Source organism: Oncorhynchus tshawytscha, linkage group LG23 (genome assembly GCF_018296145.1).
Source record: "Oncorhynchus tshawytscha isolate Ot180627B linkage group LG23, Otsh_v2.0, whole genome shotgun sequence".
NCBI lineage: Eukaryota > Metazoa > Chordata > Actinopteri > Salmoniformes > Salmonidae > Oncorhynchus > Oncorhynchus tshawytscha.
This window is the reverse complement of record NC_056451.1, coordinates 19,117,447-19,142,768: the sequence shown is the minus strand read 5'-3', so window position 1 is coordinate 19,142,768 and position 25,322 is coordinate 19,117,447. Positions and strand designations below refer to the sequence as shown.

The 25,322-nt window shown below is 46.9% G+C and overlaps 1 protein-coding gene across 3 annotated transcripts; it reads right to left on the bottom strand.

Annotated features, from left to right (window-relative positions):
* Nucleotides 1-727: 727 nt before the first annotated feature.
* On the bottom strand, nt 728-15,137 carry LOC112235327 (adhesion G protein-coupled receptor B1). 3 transcript variants are annotated; one of them, XM_042304828.1, is made up of 14 exons: nt 15,000-15,137; nt 14,615-14,717; nt 14,257-14,407; nt 14,076-14,145; nt 13,627-13,693; nt 13,033-13,118; nt 8,152-8,250; nt 6,751-6,922; nt 6,364-6,459; nt 6,191-6,254; nt 3,107-3,774; nt 2,208-2,243; nt 1,720-1,878; nt 728-1,150 (listed from the first exon to the last, which is right to left on the bottom strand). In XM_042304828.1, exons 1-14 carry the CDS (start codon nt 15,098-15,100, stop codon nt 956-958), a joined length of 2,067 nt encoding a protein of 688 aa, XP_042160762.1. In that variant the 5' UTR covers nt 15,101-15,137; the 3' UTR covers nt 728-955. The 3 variants fall into 3 exon arrangements, with proteins under 3 accessions (XP_042160762.1, XP_042160763.1, XP_042160765.1); XM_042304829.1 differs by having other exon boundaries at nt 6,215-6,254; XM_042304831.1 differs by lacking the exon at nt 8,152-8,250.
* Nucleotides 15,138-25,322: the final 10,185 nt, after the last annotated feature.

The following is a 25,322-nucleotide window of genomic DNA, read 5'->3' as shown; positions in this document are numbered from 1 at the left end:
TCCTTCTCTCTATATCTCTCTCTCTCTCCTTCTCTCTATATCTCTCTCTCCTTCTCTCTATATATCTCTCTCTCTCTTTCCTTCTCTCTCTCTCTCTCTCTCTCTCTCTCTCTCTCTCTCTCTCTCTTTCCTTCTCTCTCTCTCTCTCTCTTTCTCTCTCTCTCTCCCTTTCCTTCTCTCTCTCTCTTTCTCTCTCTCTCTTAGTTGGGTCCTAACATAAAGGAGCCTCTCTCTCTTTCCTTCTCTCTCTCTCTCTCTCTCTCTCTCTCTCTCTCTCTCTTTCCTTCTCTCTCTCTTAGTTGGGTCCTAACATAAAGGAGCCTCTCTCTCTCTCTCTCTCTCTCTCTCTCTTTCCTTCTCTCTCTTAGTTGGGTCCTAACATAAAGGAGCCTCTCTCTCTCTCTCTCTCCCTCTCTCTCTTTCCTCTCTCTCTTAGTTGGGTCCTAACATAAAGGAGCCTCTCTCTCTCTCTCTCTCTCTCTCTCTCTTTCCTTCTCTCTCTCTTAGTTGGGTCCTAACATAAAGGAGCCTCTCTCTCTCTTTCCTTCTCTCTCTCTTAGTTGGGTCCTAACATAAAGGAGCCTCTCTCTCTCCTTCTCTCTATATCTTTCTCTCCCTCTTTCTCTCTCTCTCTCTCTCTCTCTCTCTCTCTCTCTCTCTTTCCTTCTCTCTATCTCTCTCTCTCTCTCTCTCTCTCTCTCTCCTTCTCTCTATATCTCTCTCTCTCTCTTTCTCTCTCTTTCTCTCTTTCTCTCACTCTCTCTCTCTCTCTCCCTCTTTCTCTCTCTCTCTCTCACCACTGCCCGTTTCGTTGGTCATTGATCGTTGGTCATTGGTTCCCAGATTGAGATGTGGAGCTGCGAGAAGGGACGAAGTCTGTCTGTCTGAGAGCTGGGCTGGGGGACGGGGTTGGCTGCTCTCTGTCTCTCTCTCCATCTGTCTCTCTGTCTCAGTCTCACACCTCTGTCTGCAGGTCCATGAGCTCCTGTCCCACCAGAGGGATGGTGGCGCTGGCCTTCTCCCACTCCACGTTCTGCAGCTCCAGGGGAGAGGCCGCCAAGGGCTCCAGGTCCTTCCTCATCCACGACGGGGGAGATTGGGTCTTCCTGATGCCCTCCCAGGCTCTCTTACTGGGTGTCTGCTGCTTGTCCTGTTGGATAGAGGGATGGACAGGAGAGGAGAACAGATGAACCAGAGAACAAACTAAATCATCAACAGATGACAGAGAGAAAGAGAGACAGAAAGAAAGAGATACAGAGACAGAGAGATAGAGAAGAGAGATAGAGAGGACAGAGACACAGAGTCAGAGAGACACAGAGACACAGAGAGAAGAGAGCTAGAGAGAGGACATAGACCCAGAGACACAGAGAGACACAGAGTCAGAGAGACACAGAGAGAGAGAGAGAGAGAGACAGAGAGAGAGAAATAGAGACAGACAAAGAGACAGAGAGAGAGACAGAGAAGGACAGAGACAAGGAGACATAGACAAAGAGAGAGATAGAGAGAGACGGAGAGAGAGAGAGAGAAAGAGGGAGAGAGAGAGGAGAGAGAGAAAGAGAGAGAGAGAGAGAGGTGCTATTCATGGAGATAGAATGGTAAAAAGAGAGAGTGGGAGAGGGAGACATGAAAAGAGAAAGGTAAAAAAAGGTGAAGGGGAAGAAAGAGAGAGAGTCAGACAGAAGGAGAGAAAGAGATAATGGGAGAGACAGTGTGTCGTACGCTCATGATGGTCTTGTCGCTGCCTGCTGAGGACACACTCCACCTCTTCCCTGCCTTCCCATCGCCAGGCGGAGACGCCCTGTCCTGGTCTGCACTGTGGATCTTCCTGTTCAGGTCCTGGAACATGTCCTGGTGACGCTTCCGTGTGTGCATGATCTTCTAAATGAGACAATCACATAGGAAAATCCACCATCAGCATCAATCCTCCTTAAACAACAACATAGCTTGTGCAAGATCTTCTACATGGACCAAACAAATAAAAAAAAAACACCAAAGAAAAATCACTCATCCACCACAGATGTCTACAAAGCTTAGATAGACTACTGTATATGATCTGCTATGCAGTCTCATGCACCATAATTATAAAGAAAAGGGGATTATGTCAATTCTAGTGGATTTTTAGAAGCAGAATTGAGACATTAGAGACAGTTTGTCAAACCAGCAAGACATTATGTCAGAAGTAATGCAGTCCAGAAGTCTGAAATTACCTCAAAATCCAGCTCTGCGTAGCGGGATTTTCGTCTCTGGAGAAAGACATGAGGAACAGATTAAAAGATACATTCTGCTGTCATCTATATGCTGTGTGAATTTGACGAGACAAATGGTGATGTCTTCCTCGGCATTTCACTCTGTTTCACTGTTATTTTCAAATCAGTTAAAACGACTGAGAAAGTTTCTCAGTCATAACAGTGACTCATGAAAAAACTGAGCGTCCATGTTGGTTCATACTGACACCCTTGGCGTGAATCCTTGCAGTAAACAGCTTGTGATCGTGTGACCTTTGTCAGCAAGCAGAGAAAGAAAGGCCTGACCTTCAGGCTGGTTGGTTGTTGGTTGCCCTGGCAGCCGCGACCTTGCATGAACAGCATTTTGGGAGGGGAGCGAGTTTGGCCCTGAGGTGAAAAGACACCAGCAGGCTGAGAGGTCTGACTGTCTGCCTATCTGACTGGCTGCCTATCTCACTGTCAGGCTTGGCACGACTAGCTGTGCGTGGGTGTGTGCTGGTCAGTGTAGCAGTCTGAGTTTGAGCTCCCCCACTGGACTGGCACAGTCAAGGAGAGAATACTAAAACCTGACCTTTTTAAAGATCTAGGTGTTCTGTCGAGCCAGGAAAGATAGGGATATTTCAGTACATCTTGCCACTACAGTGCTGTTACTACACAGAAAAGGATATCGACTATAAATATATCGCAACAGAAACTCTATGCCATGAATACAGTGCCACCACATACTGACAGGAAACGGCACTGGCTGATTTCAGGAACACCTGTCCCATCATTTGGTGAGAACATGGGGTTGTGTGTGTTTGTATGTGTGTCTATGTGTGTGTCTGTGTGTGTGTGTGTGTGTGTGTGTGTATGTGTGTGTTTGTGTGTGTGTGTCTTACCTCCAGGGAGCTCATGGAGAGCGTGGACACGGTCTCGCTCTTGGACATCATTCCAGAGTTCCCAGAATCACCCTGTTCACACATGCTGTTGGTCATGTGGGATTCTCCGGAGACGTTCTGCATGTTGTGGACGGGCGACTCCCTCTCTGAGCAGGAGACACTGACCAGGTCTGCAGGCAGGCTCTTCAGCGCGAAACCCGGGACGCCCTCCACCCCCGCCGAGTTGGCCAGGTGGATGAGTCTGGTCTGGGGCATCTGCTGCTCAATGCTGATGTTGTACTTGGCCGTCGTGTCCTCCTTGCTGCCCTTTCCGGGCCGCCCCAGGGTGCCAGTGTTGTTGTTGTTAGGCAGGATGATGTACCCTGTGCCCTCAGGCCCCCCGGCCTCCCCTGTCCCCCGTGGAGACAGCTCCCCATCCAGCTGTTTAAAGAGCTCCCCGTCACAGATGTAGATGGACTTGGCTCCCGGCAGCTCGGTGCTGATGCCCTTGGTGGCACCACCCTTCTCCCTGCGCAGGGTGAGAGTATGACTGGGGTAGTCTGCCACATTCTGGAGGTGGACCTTGGCCATGCTGGCAGGCATGGTGTTGAAGTTAGAGCCCTTCTGAAGGGTCAGGGGCTGGGAGGATGGCTTCTCATCACCCTGGAGAGAGGAACGCTTCAGAGTACCTGGGGGGAGAGGGAGGAAGGAGAGGGAGTGACAGAGAGAGAGAGAGATTTGAGAGGACGCAAAACTCAGAGATAAAGAGAGGGTGACTCTCAAGATGCCCAGACTTGAACATGCTATAGAATGAGTGCAAACCTTCCCACTGTTGATTGAACTAGTGACTACTGCCTTCCTTGAACTTCTGATTATTAGCTTTTAGATTACGCCGTGAGCCTGTTTCACTGCAACTGCTGGCTTGCTGTGGTGTGCATCTCACTATTGAGCACAGGGCTAGACAAAAGCATCAGACAACTTCCTGTCAGCATGACAAAATATCTTACAATCACTCCCCAGTCCCCACCGCTCCACACACACTCACACAAAGAAAAAGTCATTTCACTCCTTAGTGGGCTTGTCTGCTGTGTCTCGCGTCTCAATGGCGTTTCTGCTCCAGATGCTTTTCCTGATATCCTGTCTCGGGAGATAATCAGATTCCCTTCCGCTCCTAACGGATATCAGAGGAGAGCCTCTATCTGATGCTGCACTGTTGGTGGGTGCTTAATTATAGCACGGCCGGCCCGCCTGCCGGTGGATGTGGGGGAAGATGTGGGAGACTCAGACAACACTATTTATCCTCATATTACTGCTCAGCACTGATTCGCACACCACCGCCCTATTGCCAAATGGCTGGGCTAAATTGCGTTATGCTGCAGTAATGTGGTGCATCTCATGTCAAAACAGTGTTTTGCGCTTCATAAGGGGCGCCTGCTGTGGCGGCCGTGGTCTGACAACGGGCGGAGAGGAGTGGAATGGGAGGGTGCTACTAACACACAATACGCGTGCAGCAGAGAGGGAAAAGCAAGTGTAACTTTTGAATGACAGAACGCAAAGAAAAATCCACATGCATAGAGAGAGTTGTATAGGGTCTGACAGACAGACAGACAGACAGACAGACAGACAGACAGACAGACAGACAGACAGACAGACAGACAGACAGACAGACAGACAGACAGACTGACAGACAGACTGACAGACGAACAGACGGACAGACGGACAGACTCACAGACGGACAGATGAACAGACTGACAGACGAACAGACTGACAGACGGACAGACTGACAGACGGACAGACGGACGGACAGACAGACGTACAGACGAACATACTGACAGACTGACAGACGAACAGACTGACAGACTGACAGACTGTCAGACTGACAGACGAACAGACTGACAGACTGACAGACGAACAGACCGACAGACGAACAGACTGACAGACTGACAGACTGACAGACGAACAGACCGACAGACGAACAGACTGACAGACGGACAGACTGACAGACGGACAGACGGACGGACAGACAGACGAACAGACGAACATACTGACAGACTGACAGACGAACAGACTGACAGACTGACAGACTGACAGACTGTCAGACTGACAGACGGGCAGACTCACAGACGGACAGACTGACAGACTGACAGACTGACAGACGGACAGACGGGCAGGCTCACAGACGGACAGACTGACAGACTGACAGACGAACAGACTGACAGACGAACAGACGAACAGACTGACAGGCAGACAGACGGACAGACGGACAGACTCACAGACGGACAGATGGACAGACTGACAGACTGACAGACGGACAGACTGACAGACGGACAGACGGACGGACGGACAGGACATACTGACAGACTGACAGACTGACAGACGAACAGACGAACAGACTGACAGACTGACAGACGAACAGACTGACAGAATGACAGACTGACAGACTGACAGACGAACAGACTGACAGACGAACAGACTGACAGACGAATAGACTGACAGACGAACAGACTGACAGATGAACAGACTGACAGACTGACAGACGGACAGACGGACAGATGGACAGACTCACAGACGGACAGACTGACAGACGAACAGACTGACAGACGAACAGACTGACAGATGAACAGACTGACAGACGGACAGACGGACAGACTCACAGACTGACAGACGAACAGACTCACGAACAGACTGACAGACAAACAGAACAGAACAGACTGACAGACTGACAGACGAACAGACTGACAGACAAACAGACGAACAGACTGACAGACTGACAGACTGACAGACGAACAGACTGACAGACTGACAGACTGACAGACGAACAGACTGACAGACGAACAGACTGACAGACTGACAAACAGACGAACAGACTGACAGACTGACAGACTGACAGATGAACAGACTGACAGACTGACAGACGGACAGACGGACAGACTCACAGACTGACAGACGGACAGACGGACAGACTGACAGACGAACAGACTGACAGACGGACAGACGGACAGACTCACAGACTGACAGACGAACAGACTGACAGACGAACAGACTGACAGACAAACAGACTGACAGACAAACAGACTGACAGACGAACAGACTGCATAAACTCACTCTTTTTTTTGCCGGTACTCTTACCTCCTCTGCAAGCCATGTCGACGTCTTTCTCGAAATCAGTCTAACGAAGAAAAGAAATGTAGAGAAAACCTGTTAACAAAGAGCCTGTAATACATATCAAGTACATTAGACATTGTTTAAGATGAAGAATAACGTTCCATTGGTACTACCATAAGCTGAGCGTGTCCGTTCTGGAAAGATCCCCCTGAGTCTCCATTCCCGTCCTCCTGGCGGTCCACTACCCGACACTTCACTGCCTCTTGAACCTACAGTACACCATAATAAACACAGAGGTCATGACCTTTCAATGTCATGGTCAGGTTTTTGTCTGCTCAACCTCCTCCCCGCCACATCACCCTCAAAACAACCAATGATTTGGTTTACTTAATCAACTTTTCCCTTTTAGCTCCTAGTGGAGCAAAGGGCCTCAACAACCATCCAATAAAAATAACAAATAAAATAATAATAATACAAATAATAAATAAAAAAAGAGTTTGTGACAGAGTATCATCAAGGTGAAATGTGTCAGAGTGACAACAGGGTGAAGAATGATTTACTTCTCTGCGCAGGATGCAATGCACCATGACGATGACAAAGCCTTCCAGCGAATCAAACACAGCGAACAAGATCTGGAAGAGGGAGGAGCGTCGGTCGGTGATGGCCAGGACAGCAGACATCCAGGTGAGGGCCAGGAGAGGCAGAACCACACAGGAGCTCCACAGCGACGCCCTGGAGGATGGGAGGGGAACAGCAGCCCAGGGTCAGCCCTACAGTCATGGGATTCAATGATACTAAAAACTACATGCAACTTTCTAATTACAATAGAAGCGTGTCAAATTTAATACATACAATATCTACTCCTAAAAAAGGCATCTATGTACTGCATGTTGCCCTCGTTGTTGAAATGATTATGTACAGTATAATAAACCTATAACAAGGTATAGGTATATAGCCTGATGTTTTACATATACTTACAGTAGCTACCGTAAATATGCTAATATCACACACAAAAACATACATCCATAATCAATTGAAATATATGTTCCATAACTGACACATACAATATGCATGTACGTTTAGGATGTGTCAATAAAACATATGAGACCGAGTGCAACAGGAAAAGGAGGAGCTGAGGTGAGTAAAGGAGGAACAAAAGTGAAATGAAGCAAAGAAACAGAACATAAAGACAAACACAAGAGGCAGAGGGCAGAGGTGTGATTAAGTGGACAGGGACTTGTCTTCTGGTCCATATGTTCCTACAGGACAATGTCTCTCTCTCTCCTTTATCAACATGTGTATTTCTTTCCCTAACTCCTCAACTCTTCAGAGTCTTTGTTTCACCTGTCCACCTGTTAACTCTGTCCTGAGTTGATGGAATGAAAGGTTTCTAGGTGTTGTTTAAACCAGATCCAAGCATTCAGACACACACCACTGAAGAGCACATTACATAAAATATAGCTACACAGGCCTGGCAACAGAAACCCAAAGTACATGCACACACACACACACACACGCACACACACTAATTGATAAGTCAAGTGCACTGCCCATGAAAATCTCCTCCATGCGGATACAGATGTAGAGTTACTGTATCCATCCATAGCCTGGGGGCATTACATAGCTGAAAGCCACTGAGCCTTGCACAGTTGGCCTATATTAAAGCTGCTTTTCTGCTGTCTGTGCTACACACAGACACACACACACACACACACACACACACACACACACACACAGACACACACACGCACACACACACACCATATCTTACAAGAACAGCACTGTAGAACTAATTCCCAATGATTCTCACGAGGGTACAGGGGAAGAGAGGGAACGAAAAGGGGGGAAACAAAAAGATATAAACAAGAGGGGGAGGAAGTAGAGGAGGCATATCAAGATAAAGGAAACAGAGGTAAAGAAAGCAGTATAGAATATGTGGGTAAATAATTAGCAGGACTAACATGGCGTTACTGGTAGCTGTGGTAGAAACGTCAGCCGACGAGATAACTCCGCACTTGGCACATTTGAGCGTCATATTGTACAGTGGTACTGTCATCTGACTGCAAAGTAGTCAAATTAACACACGCTGTAACATAATACACACAGATACAAATACACACACACACACACACACACACACACACACATACACACACACACACACACACACACACTTACACACTTACACACTTACACTCAGAGTGAGTCACAGTTCCCTCTCTCTCTCTCTCTCTCTCTCTCTCTCTCAGGGCTAAGGGGTATGTGTGGGGGCTGGGCCGGACAAGATACACAACCACATGGGTGGATATGTCACTAAGGGTTCATTTATTCCTCAATGATTGATCACTGCTCCTACTATGTGAACACAACAAACGTATAGGGGATCCTAACCAACACCGAGTGAGTGGGATAATCAAGTCAACAAAGACACTACTGCATTATTCTAATCATAGTCTGTGCAGAAAAGTGCAGTGACACTGTTGCACATGATGTCGCTCAAACTAGTGATTCAAAATATGATTCATAAGTGGTTAAGGTAGCCGAGCTGTTCAGAGGTTGGACCAGTAACCGAAAGGTTGCTGGTTCGAATCACAGAGCTGACTAGGTGAAATCTACCAATGTGCCCTTGAGCAAGGCACTTAACCCTAATTGCTCCAGTCAGTCACTCTGGATAAGTGTCTGCTAAATGACTAACATGTAAAAAGAGAGATACATGTGTAACTTGTGCAGGTCTGATTCTTATTGGCCAGGCACCTGTATGTGCACTGGCATGAATACACATTATATTTCCCTTCTTCATCTTATTATTCACATTGTTGAATCCTTCATTTACGTGCATTCAGCTAAATAATGATGGTATTCTAATAAATGAATAAAGCAAATGTCTAATTAGAGACACTTCATGTGCCAATTCATGCTTTGCGTCTCAGTTGCGTTGTTTATTTAGCTTCCTAAATGTAATTGCTGTGAATATTTTCACCCCTGGTTATTTCTCCCTACGCCTCACTGGTCAGACTGATTACTTTATACAGGCATTACTGAACACCCTGCTAAGGCTCTCACGCACGCACACACACGCACACACACACTCATGTAGGCATATACACACATGCAAGCACCCACATACACACACAAACACACGTACGCACAAACAATGAACTCAAAGTAGTGAGTCGTGACAGGGCTCTTAGCCTAACTCTCCAATTAACCAATTAACAGTGTGTTTATGTGTGTTCATTACCAGGTGTATATCTTTGAATGTGTGTACGTTGAGTGTGTGTTTCTGCATGGCTGTATTAAAACAGCACAAAGGATAGACAATGAATTCTAAAGATTTCCTGAGAAGCTGTTTCTCCACTGGTACTGTAATCCACGAATACTGTAGAGAATCATCACAGTTCCCATCTAGCAGTCTATTTCTGTGTCACCCCACTTCTCCAGTGTCTGTGCTGTCATCTAATCTCCTCTCATCACATCACAAAGCCCAGTGTGGCTGGGCCTGCCTCTCTCTGCCTGGCTGGAAGTAAGAGACACAGTACAATCTCTACAATGCCTCTTCATCATGGATGACATATTGTCTGAGAAATAATACACGAGAGGGTATGTGATTACTAAGATTATTATCAGGACGAGATGCAACAATAAACTGTCCATCCATACTTCAACACAATGGCTTGAAAGCTGCTTCATTATATTAAAATACTCCCACAAGAAACACACATCTAGAAGAAACAGAGTTCGAGAAGAACAGTGTCACAAAATGGCCGCTTGCAAAACAACAATTAAACCATCGATTCCATATAGCCGCTGGACAGACGGATTAAAAATCACATTATAACAAATTCCATTTCAAGTAAAAAGGCAATACAACCAACACCCCCCCTCCCCTTCAGCCATAGGCTGTGATATTAAAAAGCAATCAGTAGCTTTTGAAATACAACACCATTTCCCTCGTCTTTATGATGTGTAGACGACAGAGAGAGTTCAGTGAGAGAGAATGAAGCTGAGTAGGAAACACCCATATCCACAGGGACACATAGACCTGCTCAAATCAAATCCAGGTCTTCAATCAAACAAGCAATACTTTTCAGCTAAATGCTCACTTCGTTGTTCTGTCTCAACAATGTGGGTAGAAGAGATTCGATATGTGATATCCTGTGGTTCCCAGTCGACCAACAAGGGTACAAAGCTTACCCAGTTTACTGGTATTTCTTTCACTTGGATCGTCCACTCTGTAACAATTGCCACTTTTTTCCAGTGAGCCTGGGAGGAGCCAGTCTGTATAGTGACAACTAGGGTTAAAGTAACTGAACAGCAACCTCCTAACACAGTGCTAACACTTCCTGGAATGAAGAACAAGAAAACAGTACACCCGCCAGCTCTGCCTGGATGGCTTTACAGTTGGCCTTTCCTCTTCTCTCCTGTCTTATCCTCTACTCTCCTGTCTTTCCATTTTCCTATCCAATTAGCCTCTAATTTTAGGGGTGGAGGAAAGAGAGAGAGCCTCGCCAGGCAGCGAGGGTACATTTAAATCTCTAAGATATGAGAGAGCGGAGCCACGGTACGCCGTGCCTCATTAGGCGCATCATCTAGCGATCATTAATTATCTTGATTAAACATGTTAGGTATTGAAAGGCATGCGAGGGGGCAAAGAGGCTAACACCCTTCGGTTTTCCACGTATCCACTCTGCAGTGCCACCCTGCCCCCTTCCTACAGTCCCTCCACCCCTCAGTCCACGTATGCTTAACCTAATCCTTGCGAAAGCTGTGAGGGAGCAGAGGGGGCCCAAACAGTGAGTATAATATCAGAGAATACCATGGTATCCTACTGTGTTGTGTATGTATCCATCTTCTTGTGCCACCTCTGCCCCCTCTCCCCTCGGTCCAGGCATCACTGATAGCCCAGTGGTCTGCTGTGTAACATCGGTGTAAAACAACCCTTAAACAACCCCCCAGTACCCACTGTGTAATCGAATGCACACAAACACACAGGCCAAAGCACAGACTCACTCATCTAAACACACACGAACATACACACTTCCTGTCATATACTACTCTGTGCCATGTCCTATACTTCTGTCACTATTCATTCTGTATCTTAGTAATGTGACTACTTTGAACAGATCTATGGATCACAACCGTGTTCTAGATTTTGCACTGCAGTTTATGTTTATAGTTATTCTATACATCTAGTTCTTGTCTAGCTGGTTTTAGATGGAAGCTGGGATATTGATAGCAGGGAAAGACATTCTACAATTCTACTAGTTGGGGAGTGTGAGGAGGGGGTATTAAGCCAATCAGAGTGTAAGGAGGGGATATTAAGCCAATCAGAGAGCACTACTGCCAGGGGGAGGAGATTTAGTGGGTGGGCCATGAGCAGGGCTGATAGCCAATACAGTCAACAACAGTGGGCGAGGCAGATTTTTTACCGAATCAGTGACGAGGTGGAAAGGGGGAGCTGAGATTGAGGTGTTCCTGATTGGAGAGGAGAAGCCCTGAGTGAGAGAGGGGGGAATTCTGTGCAAACTCAAAGAGAACGTTTCTGACAGCAAGAAACAAACTTGTACAGTTCAAGAATAGATCATTGCAGAGAGGCAAACATGTTGTTCAGAGAAAATAAATACATAAATAAACAACAACACAGTTGGATGTACTAACGATCGCCAATGAGGGCACAGAACAGCAGCCTGCGAAAAGGGGGGAGCAGGGTACACCGAGAGGTCAAAGGTCAACACTGGGGTTATATAGGGACTAAAGGTCATGACCTCTCACAATGTTGGCGTGTATTGAACTGCACATGTATTAAGTAGCAGTAGTAGGTATAAACAAGGCAGCCTTTAAGGCAAGTACACATGGTTGAAGTAGGTTGAAAACCTTCCATCCTGTCTCAGCAGGAGCTTGGAAATGCCCAAATGGCTGTAGTAAAATCTCCAACACAACAGATGTATCAGACAGAGTATGTTTCATACTATAGTGAGTAGCCTTTTTAACAAAGCAACGGAAAATAAACACATTTCTATGGACATAGAGACAGCATTAGCGGTGTACAATAAATCAAACACATGACATTATCGTGTGCTTTGAGTGATCTCTGAGGTCTCTACTCTATACCCATAGGGCCCCTGCTCCCCTTCCCTATAAAACAATCAACCAAACAAAATAAATGAGAAAGATGGATATACAGAAATGTAGATTATATAGCAACACCTGCAAATGAAGAGAAGCTGAGTGAATGTGTAAAAGCAACATACAGTATATGGCAGAGTATAATGAAACCAATATGATAGCCATGAGATGAGCACTGATGCGCCATCTTGTTTCTTAATGAGAGGGTCCGATAACCACAGCATTCTTTCTCATCTTCCCTTTTCTTATATCTCCCTCCCTCGCTGCTCTCTTCTTTGATCCCTCTCTGTCAGACCTCATCCTCTACAAATCTTCCAATCATTGATCACTGTGTCTTATGAAAACATTCACATAATCCTTTCAATATGTGCTCCTTTTCATTTCCCCCCCTCTCCCCTCCCCCTCTCTCTCTCTCTGCTCTCGCTATATCTCTCATCCCTCCCTCTCTCTGCTCTCACTATATTTCTATTGCTCTCTCTTACTCTCTCTCCCTCTCTCATTTTGTCTGTGCTCCTATTCTGTTATCTCCCCTGTTTCTAAATTCTGTCCCACCCCCAAAAAATAGCTCTTATCAATTTCCTCATCGGACTCTTTCTTAGATCCCTGCGTTCTAAACGCGAGAGCCAATGGCATCGCTAGCCCCGCCCCCAAGCGTATGCCCCCAGGCTGGTGATTGGTGGACCAGTGAGATGGATGTGCGGTAGGATAAGGCATACCCTGCCCTCTCCTTCAGTTTCATATCAGTAATGCCGTCTTTGGACACCAGTTTGTTAAATACGAGAATCCCGATAACCATGTTAACCTGTCAGAGAGAAAAGAGAGATGTGAACGAAGCAGCCAGACACAGAGAACAACTCTACAACCACTCTGTCAGTCTGACATGGGACTACAGAAATGATAGAGTATGATACATGCATGTGAATGTCAGTCCCACACGTAAACACTTAAACACAATAGCTTTACATATCAAACCTATATATATATATATATATAAAAAAGTTGTAACTGCTAAGTCAAGGTAATAACATGTAGTTAGTCAAGTGGTAGCAACCTTGCACATAGGGTCCATTGATGACTATACATGGTTGATGAAGATGTTAGTTAAGATAATGTACAATCTATTGACTGGCTAAAACCAATAGTAGTACAGGATGTTGACTGCATTAAGCCAAAATGGTAAGTTTATGGTTAGGGCAAGATAAGCATTACAGTATCTGACATATTTCTGTGGCTAAATGTTAATCTAAGATCAGTAAAGCAACAAAGGTTTCTCAGACAAATAGAGGCTGAGACAGAGAGATAGGAAGTACCAAGACTACAGCGGCAGCCGGTCCCACAAACGCATAAAGCAGACCACCTTCCAGAGACAGCCAGCAGCTGAGAGAGAAAGAGGAAGAGAGGGAGGAGGAGGAAAGGAAAAAGGCAGGACGAGAGAGTGACACCAAGAGCAGGTGAGAAGGAAGGAGAAAGAGAGATGAAAAGAAAGAAAGATGGCATGAGAAAGGGGATAGAGCGAGGAGAGGAAGAGGTCAAGTCAGCTACCAGCAGTCAGGTCACACAAATACAACCCCCAAGTATAAGGATTCTGTATCACGTCTTAAATGCTCTTTAAACAGTTAGCTAATCCAATAAGGAAAGGTTTAGAAGAAGAAAGAGATATAGAGGTACACAGAAATAACGATACAGAGAGAGAGACAGAATTACACTTGTCTAGACAAAGGGAGACACAAGGCAACAATATCAGGGACAGCAGACTCACTAGTTGACGGTGCCATATCCCTTAGCTTTGGTGAATCCCACAGAGACTGCCACAACCAGAGCAGGTAGACCTAAGGAGGAGGAGGGGGAAGGGTCAGTACTGGGAAGGGATGGGACGGACACACAGATGGACAGACAGAGAGACAGATAAAACTGATCCCCCCTGCCCTCAGCATCCTCACCCCAGCCCAGACACAGGAATCGCTTGCGGATGATGCGGTTCCTCAGCCGGCCAGTCACGGCCATGTATGACTGCCACGCCTCTGTCAGAACCCAACAGAACGACGACAGGAAGAAGAAATGCAGGAAAGCAGCGACCAGCGTGCAGATCACCTGAGAGAGGGAGAGAACACAAGATAGGAAGAGAGGGACAGAGAGTGAGGGAGAAAGAGAACAAGAGGGGGAGAAAGAAGGAGAGTGTGAGGGGGGTTGAAAGAGGGAACAGGGAAGAGAAGAAGAGATGGAGAGATGTGAGTAAAGCATCTTTACAAGACCTTGAGAGAGTACGTGGTGAGATACAGCTTGTTCATTGGCTCTTACCTTGTTCCGTGTCTGCGTCTGACCAATGAGGATGAGGGCGTTGGAGGAGATGATGGAGAGGCAGAAGTTGATGAGGATGACGGAGCGCTCGGAGCGAATGTACCTGAGGAGAGACAACATGTTCAGGCGTCCACACCTTTCCAAGTTGACCGTCAACCATCAACAACCACACCCATACTTCCTTCACTTAAACGGTTCAAAAGCTCTAACCTTTTTACACTGAACCGCACTATGCTGGCTCAGATTTAGTCCACTTTGTCCTTTCCAGCACGGTTCAAGCAACTATGGAGGATGTGTAACCAAACCAGCCTAATACAGGTCAGCTGGGCATAGTAACTACTCAGATACCACTCGAAACAAAAGACCAGAGTCAATGTGTTCTCACCTCCAGACCGACACATAGATGATGATGAGGAGCAGCAAGGTGAGAGAGGAGACTCCACAGCCCACCATCAGCGTCACAGAGGGAAGCTGCATTTTATCCATGTTCTGCAGGAGACACACATACAGTCAACACATAGATGATGATGAGGAGCAGCAAGGTGAGAGAGGAGACTCCACAGCCCACCATCAGCGTCACAGAGGGAAGCTGCATTTTATCCATGTTCTTCAGGAGACACACATACAGTCAACACACAGACTGTTAGGACTGTAAAGAAACGTAAAGAAGCTGTCTTCTTCTCCTTATTTTGGAAAATATTCTTTCTTCCACTCTCCTGGTTCAGGACTAAAAAACTAAAACAGCCCCCCACACACACAGACATGCGCAGTGCCGTGTACAGAGGTAGGTATATCTGGTATCTGATAAAGAGAGCAGGGAGCTGGAGAGAGGCTGGCAGGCAGGCTGCTGTTTGGGCCTTGGCTGGATATGGAGAGCAAGGTGACTCCAAGGTGAATCACTACACAGATTCTTAGCTGAAGGCCATGAAGCACATTCTGACAAATTATATTGTCAGACGTGTAGTCTGATTCAGCCAGATCCAAACATTCTACTATGAAACACAGCAAGATAATCAAAACCTCCTGTGAAAGCATCGACAACAACAGGTCGCCGTCTCCATGTTCCCGCAGCAGCCATTATCTTAGTTGCCATGGTGATGCAGGATGTCGGTACGGTAGCGTGGCAGCAGCAGCAGCAGTAAGGGAAGGAAGGCTGCAGCAACCCACTGACCCTGCGTCTGCTTTATGCATCTCACTGGTGTGTGTGTGTGTATGTGTGTTTAAGAGAGTGCGTGCGTGTGTGTGTGTGCATTTCTGACACAATTTTCAGACTTGACTCATATATGCTTAGCAGCACTGACTGACGAGTGTTCCCTGCTTTGGCCTGAACAGAGTGAAAGCATCTAGCTGGCAGACAGTGTATCTTCCTGTCATCCAAAGGAAACATGTTCTAAGGGCAGCTGTCTTTGCTAAAGTTTGTTAGAGGTGGTGTTCGGGGGTGGATGTAGGTGAATGGGTCTGATGGAAAGGGATAGGGATGGAGGGTTGGGGTGCAGGGGGGGTTGAGGTTGTGTTGGGGTAGCTAGAGGTGAGAAGCAGGTGGAAGGGAGAGCACCAGTCTTATAACAGGGATATGGGGGGAGAAGAGGAGGGGCGTCTATTCTATGGTTGGGCATTCCACCCTCAAGCAGAAGATAATTGGAGTTTATAGTCTGTCTTGTTTCCAGGTTTGATGTGTGCTAGAGGGCCAAATTAATTAAATCCTTTGATTAATCTGCACTGCGGTGAGTTCCCCTCGCTCTCTCTGTCTGAAGGAAAAAGATTACGAGTGCAGCCAAATGGAACAATGTCCGCTGAGACCGAGTAACTCTTACAGCCCTCTCTGTCTCCACTAATGGCAGAGCTGGGATGTGGGATGTGAATTGCGTACAGTGCAATCACCTAGTGAGAGAGACAGAGACTTCCCATCCGGAAGAGACTACACTATCCCAGAGTTGACCTAAAACTGCCTTCAGATAGGGTGCATATACAGTTGAAGTCATTTTTCAACCACTCCACACATTTCTTTCTCCACACATTTCTGCAAATCGGGTAGGACATCTACTTTGTGCATGAGGCAAGTCATTTTTCCAACAATTGTTAACAGACATATTATTTCACTTAGAATTCATTGTATCACAATTCCAGTGGGTCTGAAGTTTACATACACTAAGTTGACTGTGCCTTTAAACAGCTTGGAAAATTCCAGAAAAGATGTCAGAAGCTTTAGAAGCTTAGAAGCTTAGAAGCTTCTGATAGGCTAATTGACATCATTTGAGTCAATTGGAGGTGTACCTGTGGATGTATTTCAAGGCCTACCTTCATACTCAGTGACATCATGGGAAAATCAAAAGAAATCAGCCAAGACCTCAGAATAGTTTTTTTTTACCTCCACAAGTCTGATTCATCCTTGGGAGCAATTTCCAAACGCCTGAAGGTACAACGTTCATCTGTACAAACAATAGTACGCTAGTATAAACACCATGGGACCACGCAGCTGTCATACTGCTCAGGAAGGAGACACGTTCTGTCTCCTAGAGATGAACGTACTTTTGTGCGAAAAGTGCAAATCAATCCCAGAACAACAGCAAAGGACCTTGTGAAGTTGATGGAGGAAACAGGTACAAAAATATCTATATCCACAGTAAAATTAGTCCTATATCGTCATAACCTGAAAGGCCGCTCAACAAGGAAGAAACCATTGCTCCAAAACCGCCATAAAAAAGCCAGACTACGGTTTGCAACTGCACTTGTGGACAAATATCATACTTTTTGGAGAAATGTCCTCTTGTCTGATGAAACAAAAATAGAACTGTTTGGCCATAATGACCATCGTTATCTTTGGAGAAAAAACGGGGAGGCTTGCAAGCCAAAGAACAACGTCCCAACCATGAAGCACGTGGGTGGCAGCATCATGTTGTGGGAGTGCTTTGCTGCAGGAGGGACTAGTGCACTTCACAAAATAGATGGCATCATGAGGCAAGAAAATTATGTGGATATATGAAAGTAACATCTCAAGACATCAGTCAGAAAGTTAAAGCTTGGTCGCAAATGGATCTTCCAAATAGACAATGACTCCAAGCATACTTCCAAAGTTGTGGAAAAATGGCTTAAGGACAACAAAGTCAAGGTATTGGAATGGCCAACACAAAGCCCTGACCTCAATCCCATAGAACATTTGTGGGCAGAACTGAAAAAGCGTGTGCGAGCAAGGAGGCCTACAAACCTGACTCAGTTACACCAGCTCTGTCAGGACGAATGGGCCAAAATTCACCCAACTTATTGTGGGAAGCTTGTGGAAGGCTACCCGAAACGTTAGACCCAAGTTAAACAATTTAAAGGTAATGCTACCAAATACTAATTGAGTGTATGTAAACTTCTGACCCACTGGAAATGTGATGAAATAAATAAAAGCTGAAATAAATAATTATCTCTACTAATATTCTGACATGTCACATTCTTAAAATAAAATGGTGATCCTAACTGACCTAAAACAGGGAATCTTTACTAGGATTAAATGTCAGGATTTGTGAAAGACTGAGTTTAAATGTATTTGGCTGAGGTGTATGTAAACTTCCGACTTCAACTGTAAGTCTCTCAATGGCTAAATGGTGTTCTTGATTTGTTGGTTACTGTCCTGTATCAATGCAGATATACAGGTATACATACAGTATCATCGTGTTAACAGCTGTCCAACACCATCAAGACTTTCTGGGAATCACCATGGAAACCAGTAGTTCAATGATACCTAGCCTGGGTGTGTCTAGTTTGTAGAGTCATACTAACAGGCTTTGATTAAGACATTTCACTAACTCTGTGTCTGACTGTATGTGACTCAAACCCAAGTAGGATAGCTTCTAAATGAACATGAATCAATGAATGAGTCGTGGTGTAGCTACAGCATGAGGAACAGTCTCTCTGATATAATGGGAAACACAAATCTGTTCTGTGGTTCTGCTGAGTTAGTTGATCTATGTCTTACTATCTAGAGGTCTACTATGGGTTACATGGTCAAAGGCAGGTCTGTAGGTGTGTGAACTGCGTACTCACAAACCCATGAGACATTCTAACAAAGAGTTGTCTCTCTCTCATACACACACACACACACACACACACACACACACACACACACACATTCATTCATCCTATTACCAAAAACACAAGCCTGCTGGGTTCAAGTTTGAGCCTTTTGATAAGACTGCAGTGAATTTCTCTCTCTCCTTCTACAGCCTGCAGCTGAGTAGGACTGACTGAATGTGGTAACATTACAGAAGACAGGAGAGGAGAGATGAAGAGAGTGAGTGATAAAGGGGCGGGACAGAGACCTACTATGTGGAGAGAGAGAGAGAGAGAGAGAGAGAGAGAGAGAGAGAGAGAGGCAGAGAAAGCAGCAGAGGAAAAGGATGTGGGAAAATGACTAAGCAGGAGGGAGAGGAAAATGGGATAAAGGGGTAGAGGAGAGACAGTGGGAGACTGAGTGTTTGTCATTCTGGGGCTGTATGAGGCTAGCTGCAGACAGAGGAGAGGAGAGGGGATAAAGGGGTAGAGGAGAGACAGTGGGAGACTGAGTGTTTGTCATTCTGGGGCTGTATGAGGCTAGCTGCAGACAGAGGAGAGGAGAGGGGATAAAGGGGTAGAGGAGAGACAGTGGGAGACTGGGTGTTTGTCATTCTGGGGCTGTATGAGGCTAGCTGCAGACAGAGGAGAGGAGAGGGGATAAAGGGGTAGAGGAGAGACAGTGGGAGACTGGGTGTTTGTCATTCTGGGGCTGTATGAGGCTAGCTGCAGACAGAGGAGAGGAGAGGGGATGCGCCATTCAGAATGTGGCAAGTGTTGGTGCAGGAATAATTAGCAAGTTCAATATCCATGGCTGTCTCACAACCCCACTAGCATGGCAGGAGGGAAGAAGGGAGGGAGAAGATGAAAGAGAGGGAGGGGGAGGAATGGGAGGAAGAGAGAGAGGGGGAGGAAAAGGAGTGCCCTTCTCTCCTGGCACAGTACCATGTGAATATAATTGCCACAATATGCTTCCCTTAGGGCATCTAAAAGCCCCCAGACTGCGACACTGCTGTGAAATCACCTGTTGAGTGCCCAGGTAGAGAGGGGGATGAATAGAGGTAGAGAGATGGAAGGAGGAATGAGGGGGAGACACTGTGTCCTGCCAGGGAGAAGCAGCAATCACTTGCGGAGTGCTATTAACACATGATGCTACAACGACTGCTGCCCATCGCACAGGAACACGCCAAATAAACAGTGTGTGTGTGTGTGTGTGTGTGTGTGTGTGTGTGTGTTTGAGACGTATGTGTAACCGTATGCATGTGTGCAGCTGTGTGTAATAAGGATAGCAACTGCTTCTGTGTGTGTATAGCAAGTGATGATCTGTAAACATCTTGCAGAGGTGCACAAACACACACACAAACACACATTTCCAAGATCATCCCCCCCTGGCTGAATAATCGTAGCTGTAGGATGGACGAGGGGAAGACAGAGGGAGTGTGAGAGAGGGAGAAGAGAGAGAGAGACAGAGATGGAGAAGAGAGAGATACAGAACATCAAACACACAGCTGCAGATTCTCAGGGCGAAAGACTGGCGTGTTTATTTGCTTTCCTAAGACCCATCAAATCAAGCTTGTCCATTGCTTGCAGGTGCACATTTTCTCATCCTTATCCCCTCCTTTTGATGTAGCATTTTGGAACCGCCACATAAAAACCACATGCATTTCTGAAACGAGTAAATGTCGCATCTGTCTGAATATTTTGGCCCAGGAGGGGTAAATGAATGGTATTCCATCCCTCCCTTCATCCATCCATCCATTCTTCCCTTCCCTCTATCTAGGCATTCTTCCCTTCCCTCTATCTAGGGATTCTTCCCTTCCCTCTATCTAGGCGTTCTTCCCTTCCCTCTATCTAGGCATTCTTCCCTTCCCTCTATCCATCCATTCTTCCCTTCCCTCTATCTAGGCATTCTTCCCTTCCCTCTATCTAGGGATTCTTCCCTTCCCTCTATCTAGGCGTTCTTCCCTTCCCTCTATCCATCCATTCTTGCCTTCCCTCTATCTAGGCGTTCTTCCCTTCCCTCTATCCATCCATTCTTCCCTTCCCTCTATCTAGGCGTTCTTCCCTTCCCTCTATCTAGGCGTTCTTCCCTTCCCTGCATCTAGGCGTTCTTCCCTTCCCTCTATCTAGGCGTTCTTCCCTTCCCTCTATCTAGGCGTTCTTCCCTTCCCTCTATCTAGGCGTTCTTCCCTTCCCTCTATCTAGGCGTTCTTCCCTTCCCTCTATCTAGGCGTTCTTCCCTTCCCTCTATCTAGGCGTTCTTCCCTTCCCTCTATCTAGGCGTTCTTCCCTTCCCTCTATCTAGGCCTTCTTCCCTTCCCTCTATCTAGGCGTTCTTCCCTTCCCTCTATCTAGGCGTTCTTCCCTTCCCTCTATCTAGGCATTCTTCCCTTCCCTCTATCTAGGCGTTCTTCCCTTCCCTCTATCTAGGCGTTCTTCCCTTTCCTCTATCTAGGCATTCTTCCCTTCCCTCTATCTAGGCGTTCTTCCCTTCCCTCTATCTAGGCGTTCTTCCCTTCCCTGTATCTAGGCGTTCTTACCTTCCCTCTATCCATCCATTCTTCCCTTCCCTCTATCTAGGCGTTCTTCCCTTCCCTCTATCCATCCATTCTTCCATTCCCTCTATCTAGGCGTTCTTCCCTTCCCTCTATCTAGGTGTTCTTCACTTCCCTCTATCCATCCATTCTTCCCTTCCCTCTATCTAGGCGTTCTTCACTTCCCTCTATCCATCCATTCTTCCCTTCCCTCTATCTAGGCGTTCTTCCCTTCCCTCTATCCATCCATTATTCCCTTCCCTCTATTTAGGCGTTCTTCCCTTCCCTCTATCTAGGCATTCTTCCCTTCCCTCTATCTAGGCGTTCTTCCCTTCCCTCCATCCATCCATTCTTCCCTTCCCTCTATCTAGGCGTTCTTCCCTTCCCTCTATGCATCCATTCTTCCCTTCCCTCTATCTAGGCGTTCTTCCCTTCCCTCTATCTAGGCGTTCTTCCCTTCCCTCTATCTAGGCATTCTTCCCTTCCCTCTATCTAGGCGTTCTTCCCTTCCCTCTATCCATCCATTCTTCCCTTCCCTCTATCTAGGCGTTCTTCCCTTCCCTCTATCTAGGCGTTCTTCCCTTCCCTCTATCTAGGCGTTCTTCCCTTCCCTCTATCCATCCATTCTTCCCTTCCCTCTATCTAGGCATTCTTCCCTTCCCTCTATCTAGGCGTTCTTCCCTTCCCTCTATCCATCCATTCTTCCCTTCCCTCTATCTAGGCGTTCTTCCCTTCCCTCTATGCATCCATTCTTCCCTTCCCTCTATCTAGGCGTTCTTCCCTTCCCTCTATCTAGGCGTTCTTCCCTTCCCTCTATCAAGGCGTTCTTACCTTCCCTCTATCTAGGTGTTCTTCCCTTCACTCTATCCATCCATTCTTCCCTTCCCTCTATCTAGGCGTTCTTCCCTTCCCTCTATCCATCCATTCTTCCATTCCCTCTATCTAGGCGTTCTTCCCTTCCCTCTATCTAGGTGTTCTTCCCTTCCCTCTATCCATCCATTCTTCCCTTCCCTCTATCTAGGCGTTCTTCCCTTCCCTCTATCCATCCATTCTTCCCTTCCCTCTATCTAGGCGTTCTTCCCTTCCCTCTATCTAGGCGTTCTTCCCTTCCCTCTATCTAGGCGTTCTTCCCGTCCCTCTATCTAAGCATTCTTCCCTTCCCTCTATCTAGGCATTCTTCCCTTCCCTCTATCTAGGCGTTCTTCCTTCCCTCTATCCATCCATTCTTCCCTTCCCTCTACCTAGGCGTACTTCCTTCCCTCTATCTAGGCGTTCTTCCTTCCCTCTATCTAGGCGTTCTTCCGTCCCTCTATCTAAGCATTCTTCCCTTCCCTCTATCCATCCATTCTTCCCTTCCCTCTACCTAGGCGTACTTCCCTTCCCTCTATCTAGGCGTTCTTCCCTTCCCTCTATCTAGGCGTTCTTCCGTCCCTCTATCTAAGCATTCTTCCCTTCCCTCTATCTAGGCATTCTTCCCGTCCCTCTATCTAGGCGTTCTTCCCTTCCCTCTATCCATCCATTCTTCCCTTCCCTCTACCTAGGCGTACTTCCCTTCCCTCTATCTAGGCATTCTTCCCTTCCCTCTATCTAGGCGTTCTTCCCTTCCCTCTATCTAGGCGTTCTTCCCTTCCCTCTATCCATCCATTCTTCCTTCCCTCTATCTAGGCGTTCCTCCCTTCCCTCTATCTAGGCGTTCTTCCCTTCCCTCTATCCATCCATTCTTCCCTTCCCTCTATCTAGGCATTCTTCCCTTCCCTCTATCTAGGCATTCTTCCCTTCCCTCTATCTAGGCGTTCTTCCTTCCCTCTATCCATCCATTCTTCCATTCCCTCTATCTAGGCGTTCTTCCTTCCCTCTATCTAGGCGTTCTTCCCTTCCCTCTATCTAGGCGTTCTTCCCTTCCCTCTATCCATCCATTCTTCCCTTCCCTCTATCTAGGCGTTCTTCCCTTCCCTCTATCTAGGCGTTCTTCCCTTCCCTCTATCTAGGCATTCTTCCCTTCCCTCTATCTAGGCGTTCTTCCCTTCCCTCTATCTAGGCGTTCTTCCCTTCCCTCTATCTAGGCGTTCTTCCCTTCCCTCTATCTAGGCGTTCTTCCCTTCCCTCTATCCATCCATTCTTCCCTTCCCTCTATCTAGGCGTTCTTCCCTTCCCTCTATCCATCCATTCTTCCCTTCCCTCTATCTAGGCGTTCTTCCCTTCCCTCTATCCATCCATTCCTCCTTCCCTCTATTTAAGCGTTCTTCCCTTTCCTCTATCTAGGCATTCTTCTCTTCCCTCTATCTAGGCGTTCTTCCCTTCCCTCTATCCATCCATTCTTCCCTTCCCTCTATCTAGGCGTTCTTCCCTTCCCTCTATGCATCCATTCTTCCCTTCCCTCTATCTAGGCGTTCTTCCATTCCCTCTATCTAGGCATTCTTACCTTCCCTCTATCTAGGCGTTCTTCCCTTCATTCTATCCATCCATTCTTCCTTCCCTCTATCTAGGCGTTCCTCCTTCCCTCTATCTAGGCGTTCCTCCCTTCCCTCTATCTAGGCGTTCTTCCCTTCCCTCTATCTAGGCGTTCTTCCCTTCCCTCTATCCATCCATTCTTCCCTTCCCTCTATCTAGGCGTTCTTCCCTTCCCTCTATCTAGGCGTTCTTCCCTTCCCTCTATCCATCCATTCTTCCCTTCCCTCTATCTAGGCGTTCTTCCCTTCCCTCTATCTAGGCATTCTTCCCTTCCCTCTATCTAGGCATTCTTCCCTTCCCTCTATCTAGGCGTTCTTCCCTTCCCTCTATCTAGGCATTCTTCCCTTCCCTCTATCTTCCCTCTATCTAGGCGTTCTTCCCTTCCCTCTATCCATCCATTCTTCCCTTCCCTCTATCTAGGCGTTCTTCCCTTCCCTCTATCCATCCATTCTTCCCTTCCCTCTATCTAGGCGTTCTTCCCTTCCCTCTATCCATCCATTCTTCCCTTCCCTCTATCTAGGCGTTCTTCCTTCCCTCTATCAGGCGTTCCTCCCTTTCCTGTATCTAGGCGTTCTTCCCTTCCCTCTATCTAGGCGTTCTTCCCTTTCCTCTATCTAGGCGTTCTTCCCTTCGCTCTATCTAGGCGTTCTTCCCTTCCCTCTATCTAGGCGTTCTTCCCTTCCCTCTATCTAGGCATTCTTCCCTTCCCTCTATCTAGACGTTCTTCCCTTCCCTCTATCTAGGCGTTCTTCCCTTCCCTCTATCTAGGCGTTCTTCCCTTCCCTCTATCCATCCGTTCTTCCCTTCCCTCTATCTAGGCGTTCTTCCTTCCCTCTATCTAGGCATTCTTACCTTCCCTCTATCTAGGCGTTCTTCCTTCATTCTATCCATCCATTCTTCCCTTCCCTCTATCTAGGCGTTCCTCCTTCCCTCTATCTAGGCGTTCCTCCCTTCCATCTATCTAGGCATTCTTCCCTTCCCTCTATCTAGGCATTCTTCCCTTCCCTCTATCTAGGCGTTCTTCCTTCCCTCTATCCATCCATTCTTCCATTCCCTCTATCTAGGCGTTCTTCCCTTCCCTCTATATAGGCGTTCTTCCTTCCCTCTATCTAGGCGTTCTTCCTTCCCTCTATCCATCCATTCTTCCCTTCCCTCTATCTAGGCATTCTTCCCTTCCCTCTATCTAGGCATTCTTCCCTTCCCTCTATCTAGGCGTTCTTCACTTCCCTCTATCTAGGCGTTCTTCCTTCCCTCTATCCATCCATTCTTCCCTTCCCTCTATCTAGGCGTTCCTCCCTTCCCTCTATCTAGGCGTTCCTCCTTCCCTGTATCTAGGCGTTCTTCCCTTCCCTCTATCTAGGCGTTCTTCCCTTCCCTCTATCTAGGCGTTCTTCCCTTCCCTCTATCTAGGCATTCTTCCCTTCCCTCTATCTAGGCGTTCTTCCCTTCCCTCTATCTAGGCGTTCTTCCCTACCCTCTATCTAGGCGTTCTTCCCTTCCCTCTATCCAGGCATTCTTCCCTTTCCCTCTATCTAGGCGTTCTTCCCTTCCCTCTATCCATCCATTCTTCCCTTCCCTCTATCTAGGCGTTCTTCCTTCCCTCTATCCTAGGCAGTCTTCCCTTCCCTCTATTTAGGCGTTCTTCCCTTCCCTCTATCCATCCAGGCATTCTTCCCTTCCCTCTATCT

Coding starts and splice junctions, on each gene's coding strand:
- LOC112235327 (XM_042304828.1), bottom strand. CDS start 15,100: ATGGATAAAATGCAGCTTCCCTCTGTGACGCTGATGGTGGGCTGTGGA. Junction 14,408..14,614: donor AGACGCAGACACGGAACAAG/GTAAGAGCCAAT, acceptor TCCCTCTCTCAG/GTGATCTGCACGCTGGTCGC. Junction 6,460..6,750: donor ATTGCATCCTGCGCAGAGAA/GTAAATCATTCT, acceptor GGTGTACTGTAG/GTTCAAGAGGCAGTGAAGTG.